The sequence below is a fragment of the Musa acuminata genome, chromosome BXJ1-9 (assembly GCF_036884655.1).
Source record: "Musa acuminata AAA Group cultivar baxijiao chromosome BXJ1-9, Cavendish_Baxijiao_AAA, whole genome shotgun sequence".
Taxonomy (NCBI): domain Eukaryota; kingdom Viridiplantae; phylum Streptophyta; class Magnoliopsida; order Zingiberales; family Musaceae; genus Musa; species Musa acuminata.
The window spans coordinates 1,899,817-1,913,804 of NC_088335.1; the positions used below are offsets into that span (position 1 = coordinate 1,899,817).

Below are 13,988 nucleotides of genomic sequence, written 5' to 3' on the forward strand. Positions count from 1 at the left end.
GCCTTCCACGCAACGCCCATGACATCGACAAGCGCTACCAGAGGTACGGCTCGTCTCCGACAGGTTGGCGCATCAGACAACATCAAACCTCCTCTATAAATACCCCTGAGTCCTGAGCAAAAGGGGAGAACTCATTCAGAGACAAAAACACTCAGAGGCTCTTCTTCTGCCTCAACCACAATCCCTTCCACTTCTTTCTCTAATTTGATCGTCAGAGGGGTCGGGTCGAGCACCCCGACCCGACCTGTGTGCAGGAACGAAGACGGTGTCGCTTCTTCCCGATGCTGCGGCAGAGTTTCCTCCTGACCCGAACCGCCGACCTGTCGACCCGAACAATCGCCCCGGACCACGGTGCCCGGCCGCAAGGAGACCCCGAGGGACGCCGCCCGAGATCCTCGACATCCGGACCCAGAACCGAGCCGCGTCGGCCCCGAGGCCACGGCTCAAAAAGTTACTTACGGTAACAATTCCTAGCTCTAATGTCATCACCTTTCCCAATTCCTAGCCTCATGATTGAGTCACATTCTACTTAAGCCAATGTATCTTCGTAGGCACACTCACCTCAACTAATCCAAATTTCAAACCCTCATTCAAAACAAATCAATGGTGCAATTGACTGAACTCCCCTCCGATGTTCGAGACCACCTCAATGAAATGGATCGGAGACTAGAAAGACATTTGGAGGGAAATAAAATAAGAAAAGTTCAACCCTAGATCTATATCATAAACAAGAAGCCAATAAAATAAGGAAATAAAACAAAGACATTCAAAGGAAATAAAACAATATCATAAACAAGGAGCCAATTCTACAGTGTTTTCAATTGCCAACCCTAAATCTATATGATAGGAAGTTCAACCCATCAGAGCACCAGACAATATTTACTTTCCAGATGATACTTTATGTGATTATGGACTACCTTATCTATTAGATTTTCCCTACAACCTTGTAAGACACAACACGAGAGTGGTTTGCCAAACTTCCTCCTGAATCTATCTCCTCGTTCGGATAACTAATGAGACAGTTCGACTAAGTAAAGGGTGATCGTATTCTCTCTCGATATAATTTTACACAATTAAACACCATTAAACATGTCTTGTATAGTGGTGTGTATGCAAATATGAGAATACGAACTTCTTTATATACCTTATCCTTTAAGGGCTTTAGCGATGATGAGGAATATGATAAAAGTCTTTTGCTTTCATCAAGATCATGAGTATGACACCAAAGAACGTTACACCCTGAAGGAAGAAATAAATTGAGGAGTTGATTCAAAGAGGGCATATTAATAAATTCCTTCTAAGGGTCCACGAGATGTTTCCAAGGCCTAAAGGGCCCATGGAATGATTTGTAGATGTGATCATCGATGGACCAGCTACTAAAGGTAGTAACTCTTTTGCTCGAAAGTCATATGCTAGAGAGCCTCAAATGAAAATATTCCATTATAATGGAGATCCACCAATTATGTTTATGAAGGAGACAGAACATTTAGATACACGATGAAACTATTCCTTCAGGATTGCAAATGTCTTGATGAAAAACATCATGATTGACAATTGGAGCTTTGGAGATATTTTATACGATGATGCCTTCCAAAAGATTAGTCTAACAACAAGGGACCTCCAATCAAAATCTTTGACCCTCACTAGCTGTACAAGAGATTTTATCACTCTCTTGGGATTATTGATCTTTATGTGACCTTTGGGTACGACAATTGTTCAAAAATCTTGAAGACAATATTCCTAGTTGTACATCCCATCAGTATACGATGCCGTTGTGGGTTGGCCTATGCTCAATCGATTAAGGGTATTTGTGTCAACATACTATATCACACTAAAGTTTTTAACTAGTTCAATAATTGAATAATTAAAAGGCGACTCATGAGAATCCAGACAATGCTACTCAACATCAGTCACCCTCTCGAAAAAGATAACATTATCAGTATAGTAGATGGATGCTTGAGATCCCACCACGCCAGCATAATCGTAAGTGAGTGTGGCACGTGCTCTGATGTCATATCACTCTCGAATTTACACAACCATAGAGGTGGAGTTCGTGTGTGATAGATAACTCCACCATTGTGCCCTACCAAGTCAGCCCATCGTGTGTCACTACATCCAACACAGTTAGTCCATCATGCGCCACCGTGCTCGGCCTAGTCAATCTATCGCGTGTCATCACACCCAATTGAGTCAGCCCATTGTGCACCATCACACCCGGCCAAGTTGATCCATTGTGTGCCACCATGCTCGACCCAATCAGCTCGCTCACTAAGCATCGCCACACGTAGTCTAGTCGAGCATACGACATCATTGACTCATCGAGTGTCACTATTTAACCACAAGGACCCCTCCACTTCTTGACCTAATTCCACTATACTTCCTAGCTCGAGAAGTGGGGAAGGGCATGTGTTATAGAAAAAAAAGATGTGGTTGACATGTTGACGCCATGTGATCGACATGTACGGTCAACATATCGACACTACATCACTCTAATATGCTAGAACCATGTGACAAACATGTTGGCCATACTGAGTCGATGACTTGACTTCACACAACTGAGCTGATACATTAGTGTCATATAGCCATTTACTCGACCCCATGAGGTTAACATGGTCGAGCTATGTGGTTGACATGTTGATGACATGCGACGGATATTGTAACCTTACATGATTTAACGAGTCAAATACGTAAAATCAACACCTTGCATTACGTAAAATCAACGAGTCAATTATTCATTAGTTATACTTTTAAGTTAGAACTATGATACGAAAATATCAATGTATTTCGTATGTGTCTATTATATATATATATATATATATATATATATATATATATATATATATATATATAGTGTTCAGACTAACAAAAGAAATGAGAAGCCCGCCTATGCCCATCCCTCCTCTACTCTCCGCCCTATGAGCGTGCTCCTCCGTAGCTTCTCCTCCACAGCCGCCGCCACTGCCGTTGCCGCCTCAATATTCAGCTCCTCCTCCTCGTCTTCCGCACTCTCCGTCGCGGCGCTCCTCATCTCCTGCCGCTCCCTCCGCAGCCTCGAGCAGATCCACGCCCGCATCATCCGCAAGGGCCTCGAGCAGCACCCGGTCCTTGCCACCCGCTTCCTTTCCTTCTGCGCCGCCTTCTCCGCCCCAGCCTACGCTTCGTCCGCCTTCGACCGTCTTTCCGCCCCCAACCTCATCGTCTGGAACGCCCTCCTTACCGCCCACGCCCGCCACTCTCCCCTTCCCACCACTGTCGCCCTATTCAACCTCCTCCGCCGCCGCTCCCCCCTGCCTCCCGATGCATTCACCTTCCCTTCTCTCCTCTCATCCTGTTCTCATTCCGTGGCCCTTTCACTCGGCTCCTCTGTCCACGCTACCATACTCCGCTGCGGCCTGGAGGCCGATGTCTTCGTCCGGACGGCGCTCATCGATTTCTACGGCAAGTGCCGCGAGCTTGGCGCAGCGAGGAAGCTATTTGATTCCATGCGACATCGAAACGAGGTATCTTGGACCGCAATGATCGTTGGTTACCTGAGTTCCGGCGATCTGGCCTCCGCAAGATCTCTTTTTGACGAAATGCCGAAGAGAAACGTGGTAACTTGGAACGCCATGATCGATGGATACGTCAAGTCTGGGGATTTGGTAAGTGCCCGCCAATTTTTTGATAAAATGCCAGAGAGAAATGCTGTCTCCTACACTTCGTTGATTGATGGCTATGCCAAAGCTGGGGACTTGGCATCGGCCAGGGTCTTGTTCGAGCAGTTGCCAGAACGGGATGTGTTCTCATGGTCAGCAATGATCTCAGGGTACGCTCAGAATGGTCAGCCAGGCGCCGCCTTGAAGATCTTTCTCGAGATGTACAATCAGAACATCAAGCCTGACGAATTTGTGGTGGTTGGGTTGATGTCAGCATGCTCCCAGTTGGGTAGCCTCACATTGGCGAAATGGGTGGACTTGTATGTCACTCGGAGCTCGATCGATCTCAGCAAGGCCCATGTCTTGGCTGCTTTGATAGACATGAACTCAAAGTGCGGCAACATGGAAAGAGCTGCCAGTTTGTTTGAATCAATGCCGAACAAGGATCTAATCTCCTACTGTTCTCTGATGCAAGGGTATTCTCTCCATGGTGCCGGAGACAAGGCTGTGGGGCTGTTCCATCAGATGCTTGAGGAAGGACTCATGCCTGACAGTATCACTTTCACAGTAGTCCTTGCAGCATGCAGTCGTGCTGGGCTTGTCGAAGAAGGGAGACAGTATTTTGACTTGATGACGAATGAACACCTGATCGTTCCATCTCCAGATCATTATGCTTGCATGGTGGATCTTCTCGGACGGGCAGGGAGATTAACGGATGCCTATGAGCTGATCAGATCAATGCCTGTGGAGCCTCATGCCGGAGCTTGGGGAGCATTATTAGGGGCTTGCAGACTCCATGGTGATATATCACTAGGAGAAACTATTGCTCGAAAGCTCTTTGAAATCGAGCCGACAAACGCAGGTAACTATGTCTTGCTATCAAATGTCTATGCGGTGGCAGATCGGTGGGCAGATGTATCAGAGTTAAGGACTATGATGAGAGGAAAAGGGATCAGGAAAGTGCCTGGTTATACTTGGATTTAGCCGTGAGACACAATGTTCATGGTATCGATTTGTTCTGGTACGGGAATTTGCAGGACTTGGTCCAAGAAAAACTGGCGTGAGACCAGCATTTGTGTGGCTTTGCATGGAATGTCTGAGCTCTTTGTGGCTGGGAAAACAAGCCTTAATCTCCTTGTTCTGGTTACACGAAGAATTCACTGTTGAAGGCTAAAACAAGACCGGCCAAGACATGCTTCAGAACTATCTATTGCAAATATCAGCTCAGCTGACTAATTTTTGCCCATCATGAGATCTTCCACAAAAGCACATATTGAATGCTGGGTTTATAAGTTCATGCAGATAAGGTCTCTGAAATGGGTTGTCATTGCTGCATTGCTGATGTATGTTCACCTCAGTACTGGAAAATGGTGGCTGCTTGAATTCTGTCAGTTTATGACTGATACGCGAAGGTATTGTAATGTGACAACATTCTCGAGTTGGATTTTGAGTACTATATCGGTTGATTAGGAAATATTGTTCCTAAAATGTACAAAGAGATGTGAGCCTCTTACAGAAAAGTAATGTAGCAGATGAATTGATACACCCTTTTCAGGCGCCAATGGGCAAATTAAATTCATATGGAAAAGGTTTGGCTTGGCGTTAGATTAATCGTATATGTTATGTTTTGCTATGCAATTATCTCACTTGTTCCTTACTTTCACAGTATCCATCACAACGTTGCACATTCTTTTATCCAGAGTAGAGCATTATATATGTCCAGTAATCAAGAACAAGTCAGGTACGCTTTGTCAATGATGAGCACTAATGCTAGTTCAAATGTTTGATGTTAGATGAAAGCAAGTCCAACTAATCCTACTCACCAAATAAACATGTCTCTTGTAAGCAATTTGATCCCCAAAAGCCACACAGTTCGCATTCACATGTAACTTCTGGTTTGGACAATAACAACTATTCATCAAACACCGACAGTAGATCAGTCTGTATGTTCTTCAAAAGGCTCAAATGGCAATACTGATACAACATGAACTGTTATGACTTCAAATTTCAATCTCATACAAAAATAACTGGAATCATAATATCATCATAAATCCATTTCTTACAGAAAAGAATCGCTAACATCTTTCGGAAGTCTCTAGCGGCTAGCCCAGACGAATATGAGGATCCATTCTTCAAGTCATAACTAAACTTCTCGAACGCAACCAACAAGTTGAAACAGCATCCGAGATTAGTATACTTGGGAGAAGACCTTGTTAGGAGGGATGTTTTCACGTTTCTCCACGTATGCTGATGGAAACCAACCTGCCTTGCCTCTGCATTCTCCTTCGGACCATCCTGATGGAGACACCTGAATGCACAAAGTTGACACGGGAAAGAACATCAATGCTATAACATTGATATCCAAACAACTCTAACATAGAAGCAATGAGTGTAATTGCTTCACCAAGTCATCATATAGCTTCACACCTGAAATAGCAGATGAGCAGGTTTCTTTTCAAGTCAAAAAGGATGTTAGACATTACAAATAACAAAGAAAACACCAAAACAGATTAGATCCAGTGATTAGAAATCTCATAATATAAACATGATCAACAGATGCTTGGCCACCAATCTAATGGATGAATATTTAGATTTGGCAACAATTGGTATCAGGATCCTTTACAAATCACAAACATACATGAGCGATTAAGTTCCTTAATTCTAATGTTCATATTCCACTAGATCTTCAAAAGACATTCAAACAGTTTCAGAAAGAGATTGAAGCTAAAAAATTTCACAATATCAAGGCATAAATTTTTTTCCCTCAGCTTGTGCAACCACCCAGAGAGTATGTGAAGAATCATATCCATTTTAGCCCACTACATTGTGGCCTAACTATACCACTGAACATCATCATATATGTCAGAAGATGGTTGATTATTATTTCTGTTTGTTTCCTTCACCACAATCTAGAAAAAACTATTTGATATGAATAGTCATACAGCAAGTACAATGGTATCTATTATACCACATACACAGAGGAGGGGGTGCAAGAATTTCTCATAAGATTTTGAATCAAGTTAATATAAACAAAGTCAAATAATGGTATATATGAGATTGTAGATATGCACCGACAAAAAATTTTCTCCAAGATGAACAATTTAAAACTTCGCTAGTTGAATATAAAATTAGAAAAAAGTGGGGGCCAATGGTATGAGACTGTTCGCTAAAAAAACCATTGCAGAAACTACCTATACCATGGTTCAATTGATCAGCCAGTCCTATTTCATGTAAGTTTTGCAAGACAACACAATAAGGATATGAATTAGCACCAAATAACCAATCTGAACAGTGATGACTAATAAAATAACCCTCAGTGATGCTAAAGAAAAACCATGTTTTGTGTTAGAAAGAAAGATTTTAGCTTTGTCTTATTATAAATGTACTATGATCTCTTCACATAAATATAGACTGGTAGACAAGTTTGAGAAGGCTTCCTTGCCAGGACCATTGTTGCTGTATATGTCTCCCATATGGCCGTATCCCACTTAAAATTAAAAAGATTATAAGAACTCCTAGCCTTAATTGCAAAGTAGCAAATTTCAGGTTATGATTGTAACTCCTGCAAACAAGAAATTGAAATATATGCTGAGAACAGGCTTGGAGTTTGTGTCTAAATATCAACATTGTAGATAACATCTGATAAGATCAGAGTTTTTAAAAGCACTAGGCACCAAAGTCCCAAAACGCCCGAGCCCCTCTAGAATATTAAAAATATAAAAAAATATATAGAGAGGAAGGGTGGGGGGAAAGAGAAGAGGAGTAACCGGCAGCTATAGAGGAAGGTGAGGAAGGAAAGGATGGCGGAGTAAGTAGCGGCCATAGGGTTTCAAAGCTGGGTCGGGGGATCGGAGCTGTGGACGAAGGTTGTGGTGACGGACGAAGCTACAAACGAAGGCGACAAGGGCGAAGGAAGCTATGAGCAAAGGTGTTGACAATGAAGGAAGCTTTGAACAAAAGCAACAGCAGAGGAGGGAGCTGCGGATGGTAGGGTTTCAAAGCTGGGCCGGGGGGTGGGTTTTTGTTAGGGCACTTTAGTTGGTTCAATTGAACCAACTTGCTGGTTCAATTGAACCAGGCACAAACTGCACCCGGTACCAACTTGCCTCTTCAATTGGGCGCTTGCTCGAGGTGCCCGACACTTGGGCTCAAGAGCACCTGGGCAGTGCTTAATCAAAACACCTCGGTCAGAGGTTGTGTGAGAAACTCGGGTCTCACCTTGCTCGAGCGCCTAAGTGAGTGATCGGGCACCTATTAAAAACACTAGATGAGACACAGAGTTATTTTCTATATTATCCTATAAGCCAACAGACTATTTTCTCTTCTCTAACTTCGTCTTGCAAAGTCACAAAATATACTGACTAATGATCTTCAGCACTATGATTTTCCCATCACAACTTCTTGATCCACTTGTACTGATTATTCACTTAAAAGTTCTATTGTTGGTCATAAATTATTATTGTCATGATAAAGGGGTAACTGTCTGACAAAATGATTTTCCTGGCAAGCAAGCAAGTACATCAAGCATCATTTGACATAAAATAATAACTTGAAAAGAACTGTTTACTATGCATCCAAAAAGCTAACCTGCCGTACGACAACATAGTCACCCACCACCAAGCTTAATTCCTTTTCAGAAGTAGCATTGAAATGATACATAGCCTGGAATTATAACCAATATGCATCAATACATACTCATATTGGAAAGTCTCAGCTAAATTCATCTTAAATTACCTCAGCAAGAAAATATAAGGCCTTCTCAGAACGATTATGGGAAGGAACAGAAGGAAGTGCAGACACCTTTTGTTGTTTTTCAGTGACCATCTATACAAAATTTATAAGTGCTGAAAATAATCAAATCTTCCAAATAGTGGACAGGCTTTATATAGTATACATGCTAAGTAGATACCTCAGCTTCAAAATCATCAAGTATAGCAGCAACTCTTAGATGGAATGATTTTTCTGCCTCTACCTTCAACAGTAAATATGAACAACATAAAACATAGAGCAATGTGATAACTTGATGTTATGTCATTATTTTTATCACAAGGTCATACCATGTTAAGTATACGCTGAAATGTCTGTCTTTGCTGTTGTGATTCGACAGCAGCTAATGCAGCAGCGGCTTCCTTTCCCAAAACTGCCATGTTTGCTTTCAGTTCACGCATTTTAGCTTCAGAAGTTTGAAGTTTTGCAGTATTTTCCAGAATGGGAGATTCTCTTACTCGAGAGTGCCTTCTCGAGATTTCTCCTGCCTGTTTAAGTTTCAGTGTTAACAGAAACTACAGAAGCGAATAAACCTGATGCATATATCTAAATACATGATCTACATAATGTCACCGACAGAGAACCAAACAAGTCCTTACCAGGGTCTCAGCCTCATGTCTCAAGCGACTATAACGTTGAGCAAGACCACGAGCGTCTTCCAGTGGAGCACCAGTAGCCATTGCTTTTAATGGTTCTATAATCTGAGCAATCAAACAATTTAAATCAGACATGTTCCTCATATTAGGAAAGATAAGCTGCAGTGCCGCTTGAGAAATTTGATGAAAGAAAAAGAAAAAACATAGGTCACCTTGGATTAAGATCATACCATGCATTGTAAGGTAAGAAATAGCTTTCTTCAAGATGGGAAAACTATCAAAGAACATGTAGCAATATAGCGATTATCATTTAATATTTATGGTACCAGCGATGGTTCTTGACTCACAGAAAATAACTTATCTCAAAATGCAACAAAATGTATCCTTGGTACACTAATGTAAACTCGAAAATTAGCTAATTAGGCAAAGAAGACGATGAAAGATGCAGAAGAAAACCATTATTAAAGAAAAAAGATTTGCATTCAGATCTGATGGGCAAACTGGTCTTAGACAATTTAGAAAGTGCAGCATCTTGGAAAGCATGCACTGTTGAATCTCCATCACTTGATCTTCATCAAGCAGGTCCACCACCAAATCCTGTAAATCTAAATCCAACTTCTCTTTCTCGATGTATTTCCTCCCAACCCTTTTTGTTTTCTGTCTCCAAAATGTATACTAGTGCATATGTTAGACACATTTACACCAATAAAGAAAGTTATGTTGGTTTCCCATTTTAATAATTGTGCATTCCACAGAGAGGGCATTTTGCTTTTCTTTTTGTTAAATAAAAGTATTTTAGAAACTTAACAAGGCAAATAAATGTTTTAGTTACATATTCGAGTGACATCTTGGACCGTCAGATAATGAAATCACAATGTCACCCTTCTCACTGTGATGTTTGAAGTGTATCAGAAATGTTGGTAGAAACTATATAATTGCAAGGTAAAAACATGTTCAACACACTTTCAGCTTGTTACAACTCTTAACTTGAATGAATATGATCCTTTATCTGTTACAACAATAACTTGAATATGCTTGTAAATATATATATTAGCTTCTACTCTCAGGACTAGATCAGCAATAAGAAAAATTTTCAACAAAAAGCCTACAATTACAATGAGAAAAATATTTACGCTCTTATATGAGGACTGAAAGAACTACTTTGACAGCTGAGAGAAATACCAATATTAAACAAAAAGCTAAGCCATTCCATTAGCTTCTTTCTCATAAACAATGAAATGATAGGAATCTTCTAGTAGACAATGAAAACAGAAAAGAGCAAACTGAGAGATCACAGAAGGATGAAAAATTGGTACCACAAAAATTGACCAGAGACAAAAGCCATATGAAACCTAAACAGGTGAATTTTGACATAAGACATGAGACAAGCTCCAAAAAACCTAACTTTTTTGCTTGGTCTTCAAATCCAATATTTTATGAATAACAAATGTTTCCAAATATTATGTAAGCTACAACATAGATGAAAATTTACTGAGGCATAGCTAAAAACAAGAGGGCCTTATTACCCCAAATTGGGAATATTTGGGAAATCAAGACAAGATACCATGTCACTTAACCAATGTCACATGACAAAGTTCTGATATCAAGAAATGGTAAGTGATTCTAACAACTCTGAGAACTTCTGAAGTCATATGCTTAAAGCTAAGTAGCAGAAAAAATCTCATGGACATACCAGATTCTCAATTCATGCTATAAGTTCAAATATTTCCTTATACTCATTTGGGATCAGATATAACGAACCTGTGAAGATAGAAAGGAACCAAAATCTTCATGCTCCTTCGTGACATTTCTTAGTGAACCACCATATAATGCTGCTGCTTTGGCTAAAATTGCACCGCTAGCATGATTCTCACCTCCATATCTATAGCAATCTTCTGACAGTTTTGTCCCTTAACAAAAAAACTTTAGATAAGTGCATGCATGTCTGAAATCATTTGACTGCTCATTATGCCAAAACATAATTAAGACAACAAACTATAAAACTATCACGAAGGACAAAAATGTAAGAAAAGTAAAAAATATTACCAATTTCAATGTGTTTATGCCCTATCGATGCATAGACTTCAGCTGCACGAGCAATATCTTTCTGAAAATCCTGAAACCAAAAAAGAAATTCAAGTCTGACAACCTCATTTGTCATCGACATTCAACTTCCTATCCCACGATAACAAGACAAGAATGGTACATCTTGAAGATTATGCAAAACAGAATATGTACACTGGTCTTTTGACAACTATGCATATTCATGGAAATAGTCTGGCCAAAAAGTAAACAGTCACATGCATCCTAAGATGTAGGATATATGAATGTTACATTCTTTGTGAAAATACTTTTATGCTCAGGAAATTTCCTTATCTAAAACGCTGAAAGTGCAATGCAGAATGAATATATGAGAAACGTGATTATGGACTACTTACAACAAGGGAACTTTTGGAAAGACAAACATCACAACAAAAATGAACACTGAAGAAAATCAAAGAGCAGAAACACAGTATAGCCCATTCTTTCTTACCCTTCCTTCACGAGTAGACTTATATAACTTTTCTAGTTGTTGATGTCTCTGCAATTCAACTTCATCAATAACCATCACATCAGAGCTCTCATAACCACTCGTACTAAACTGCTTTAACACTGCCTGAGATTTATTAAAATAAAAAATTATAAACATGTAGGATCAATAAAATATAAAACCACATTAACCACATGCAACTCCAACAATAGAAGAGTTGTAAAGAAAATTTTAATAACTCTTCTATAATTAAAATTATATATGCAAAGACTTGTAAAAGATAACAAGCTAATGGCAAGAAAAAATATAAATAACAATATCCAGTTATGCTACTCAGTGTAAAAACAAAAGATGAATGCTTTAGACAATTTAAAGACAAATAAAGGATGCTATAGACACATATTGTGTGAAATAATTTGGATAGGTTTTGATAACAAAGAAAGAAAAGCAGATTAAATCTTTCTCTTCTTCTACATAATCTAATAAATAAGAGCAATGCCTTAAAATAGGTCAGTTATACAAACTGCCTTGGACTCAGGAAGAGTATAGGTTCTGAAACGAGAGGAGCCTTTTAATAGGAGGAATTTCTAAAAGCCGCATGAGTTATAAAAGGTCTTATTTTCCATCAATAAATGACCTCCATTGTTTATTCATCATATTCAACTCACTCTAAATAATTGAAATAGCACGTAGTAGTTAGATGGAATTATAAAACGGCTGGCAGCATAACAATAGGCCTCATGATAATTAAGACCATTTTAATTAGGGTGTTCTACAGGTCCTCTTCACATATTTAGTTCAATAAAGGGCCATATATTTAATTCTGAAGCATGCCCAAAATATATAAACAAACGCATGTTCACACTTTGTGAACATCTACCAAAAAGATTCACACTCAGTATCAGATAACTAAAGCAACATTCTTGTTTGGACAACCTTGAGACCATTGGTAAAAGAACGATGCATAATGGAAAATGTAGAGTATGACAAAGGTTAACAGTAATGGATGCCATTTCTTTTCCCTCTCTCACACACAAAAATTTTCTCTTTTTACCCAACATGTGCCATGGGCACAAGTTTTTTAGCATGGCATCAACATAGCGTGTAATGACAAAACATACCATGTGAGATATCATTCCACACACAATCTGCCACTGGCATTCTAAGTTAAATACTTGGTTTGGTTTTCTAAAATTTTTGTATTCCAGTTCAAATGTTCAAGTTCCAGCCAATGCATATGCAATAACCTGCAGTAGCCTCCTCTATGATTTTCAAAAAGACAGCATTTCCATTACACACTAAAAATGGAACTTTGTCAAAGTACCTTCAGCATGACACTATATTAGAATGTGGTTCTACAGGAGATATTCAGATATGTAAAACTCAAATAAACAAAAAAATATACATCTTCTGCACTGACTAAGACATCAACATACAAAAATTATTCAGATATATGCTGCCCTGACACTGAAAAGTTGAGTTGTGAAAATTCTTGTTGCCCTGATGTTTAAAGAAGTTGAACCCTGGTATTCTTACATCATACACTCTGATCAACTTTTATACATGCTAGGATATTGTGTTGGAAGATCAAACTTAGTGCATAAAGTACATTTTTTTGTTAATTACTTGGTAAGATACATTCTGATTCAATTCTGCATATTATACCATTAATACCTAAAAGAATCAATTTGTTCCGATCATATTAGTGTCAAGATCTGCGGCACCGGTGCACATGTTTTCTCTCATATCAGTCCCCCATGCAGGTACCGATGCTTCTTTAGTTAAAAGTTAAAACGTGCTTGTACGAGACTTTGTTGTACTAATCCTTTTAGTGGTGAGAAAGTTCATTTTCGCTGTTTAATTACACCTTTAACTGTACATTTGACTCAGTTTCCCCTACGGAGGCACTCAAATGAGCAGTGCATTCACATGATCAATAACCAAAAAAAAAAAATCACAATTCAGCAGTTTCAAATGGGAATTGTTCTCTTTATCATGAAAACTTAATTTTACCCAAATTGGAGCTAGCATTTCCAGAATCCAAAGAGAAATGAAAGAAAATGGATCGGATATAAGCAAGATCTTCGTGCAGAAGAAATGAAAAGCTAAGAATGGGGCACCGGAAAGAGAGGAAAAATGGACATCACCTGCTTGGCAACCTGCTCCCGCAGCTTGCTGGCCTGCTTCCTCAGCGCGTCCATTCTTGCACCCAAAACCCCAATCCCAAGCCAATCACCGGTACCCTCAGGAAGCTCCTACTGCTGCCGGCAACTCCGCACCAGAAATCTCCCAATGAATCAACGATTTGGCAGAGGCTCGGCGCTCAGATCACTCGGATCTGCCAGCGAAAGCGAAATCGAAACGAGGGAGGATGTGGGGGAGACAGAAAGGGAAGGATCGGCACGGGAGAAGAACGCCAAGACAACGGTGACAAAACGGACGTTTTATATTCCGTGACCC

General features: G+C 39.9%; 2 protein-coding genes across 3 annotated transcripts; one reads left to right on the plus strand and one right to left on the minus strand.

Moving 5' to 3' along the window:
- Positions 1-2,876: 2,876 nt before the first annotated feature.
- LOC135592387 (putative pentatricopeptide repeat-containing protein At5g37570) lies at positions 2,877-5,189 on the plus strand. Its single transcript, XM_065081798.1, has one exon. It carries the CDS (start codon positions 2,916-2,918, stop codon positions 4,617-4,619), a length of 1,704 nt encoding a protein of 567 aa, XP_064937870.1. The 5' UTR covers positions 2,877-2,915; the 3' UTR covers positions 4,620-5,189.
- A 378-nt stretch (positions 5,190-5,567) lies between these two features.
- On the minus strand, positions 5,568-13,968 carry LOC103996778 (SH3 domain-containing protein 3). Of its 2 annotated transcripts, none has more exons than XM_009417765.3 (10): positions 13,676-13,968; positions 11,532-11,654; positions 11,045-11,114; positions 10,760-10,908; positions 9,002-9,103; positions 8,693-8,890; positions 8,545-8,607; positions 8,370-8,459; positions 8,223-8,297; positions 5,568-5,943 (listed from the first exon to the last, which is right to left on the minus strand). In XM_009417765.3, the coding sequence occupies exons 1-10, from the start codon at positions 13,727-13,729 to the stop codon at positions 5,824-5,826; spliced, it is 1,044 nt and encodes a 347-aa protein (XP_009416040.2). In that variant the 5' UTR covers positions 13,730-13,968; the 3' UTR covers positions 5,568-5,823. The 2 variants fall into 2 exon arrangements, with proteins under 2 accessions (XP_009416040.2, XP_064937871.1); XM_065081799.1 differs by lacking the exon at positions 5,568-5,943 and adding an exon at positions 5,996-6,062.
- Between the last annotated feature and the right edge of the window lie 20 nt (positions 13,969-13,988).

Bases quoted from the DNA above. Each gene is read 5' to 3' on its own strand.
- LOC135592387 (XM_065081798.1), top strand. From the start codon at position 2,916: ATGAGCGTGCTCCTCCGTAGCTTCTCCTCCACAGCCGCCGCCACTGCC.
- LOC103996778 (XM_009417765.3), bottom strand. From the start codon at position 13,729: ATGGACGCGCTGAGGAAGCAGGCCAGCAAGCTGCGGGAGCAGGTTGCC. The intron at 8,891-9,001 runs GTAAGGACTTGT...AAACTTAAACAG, and splicing joins GACATGAGGCTGAGACCCTG to GCAGGAGAAATCTCGAGAAG. The intron at 8,460-8,544 runs GTATCTACTTAG...AATTTTGTATAG, and splicing joins TTGATGATTTTGAAGCTGAG to ATGGTCACTGAAAAACAACA.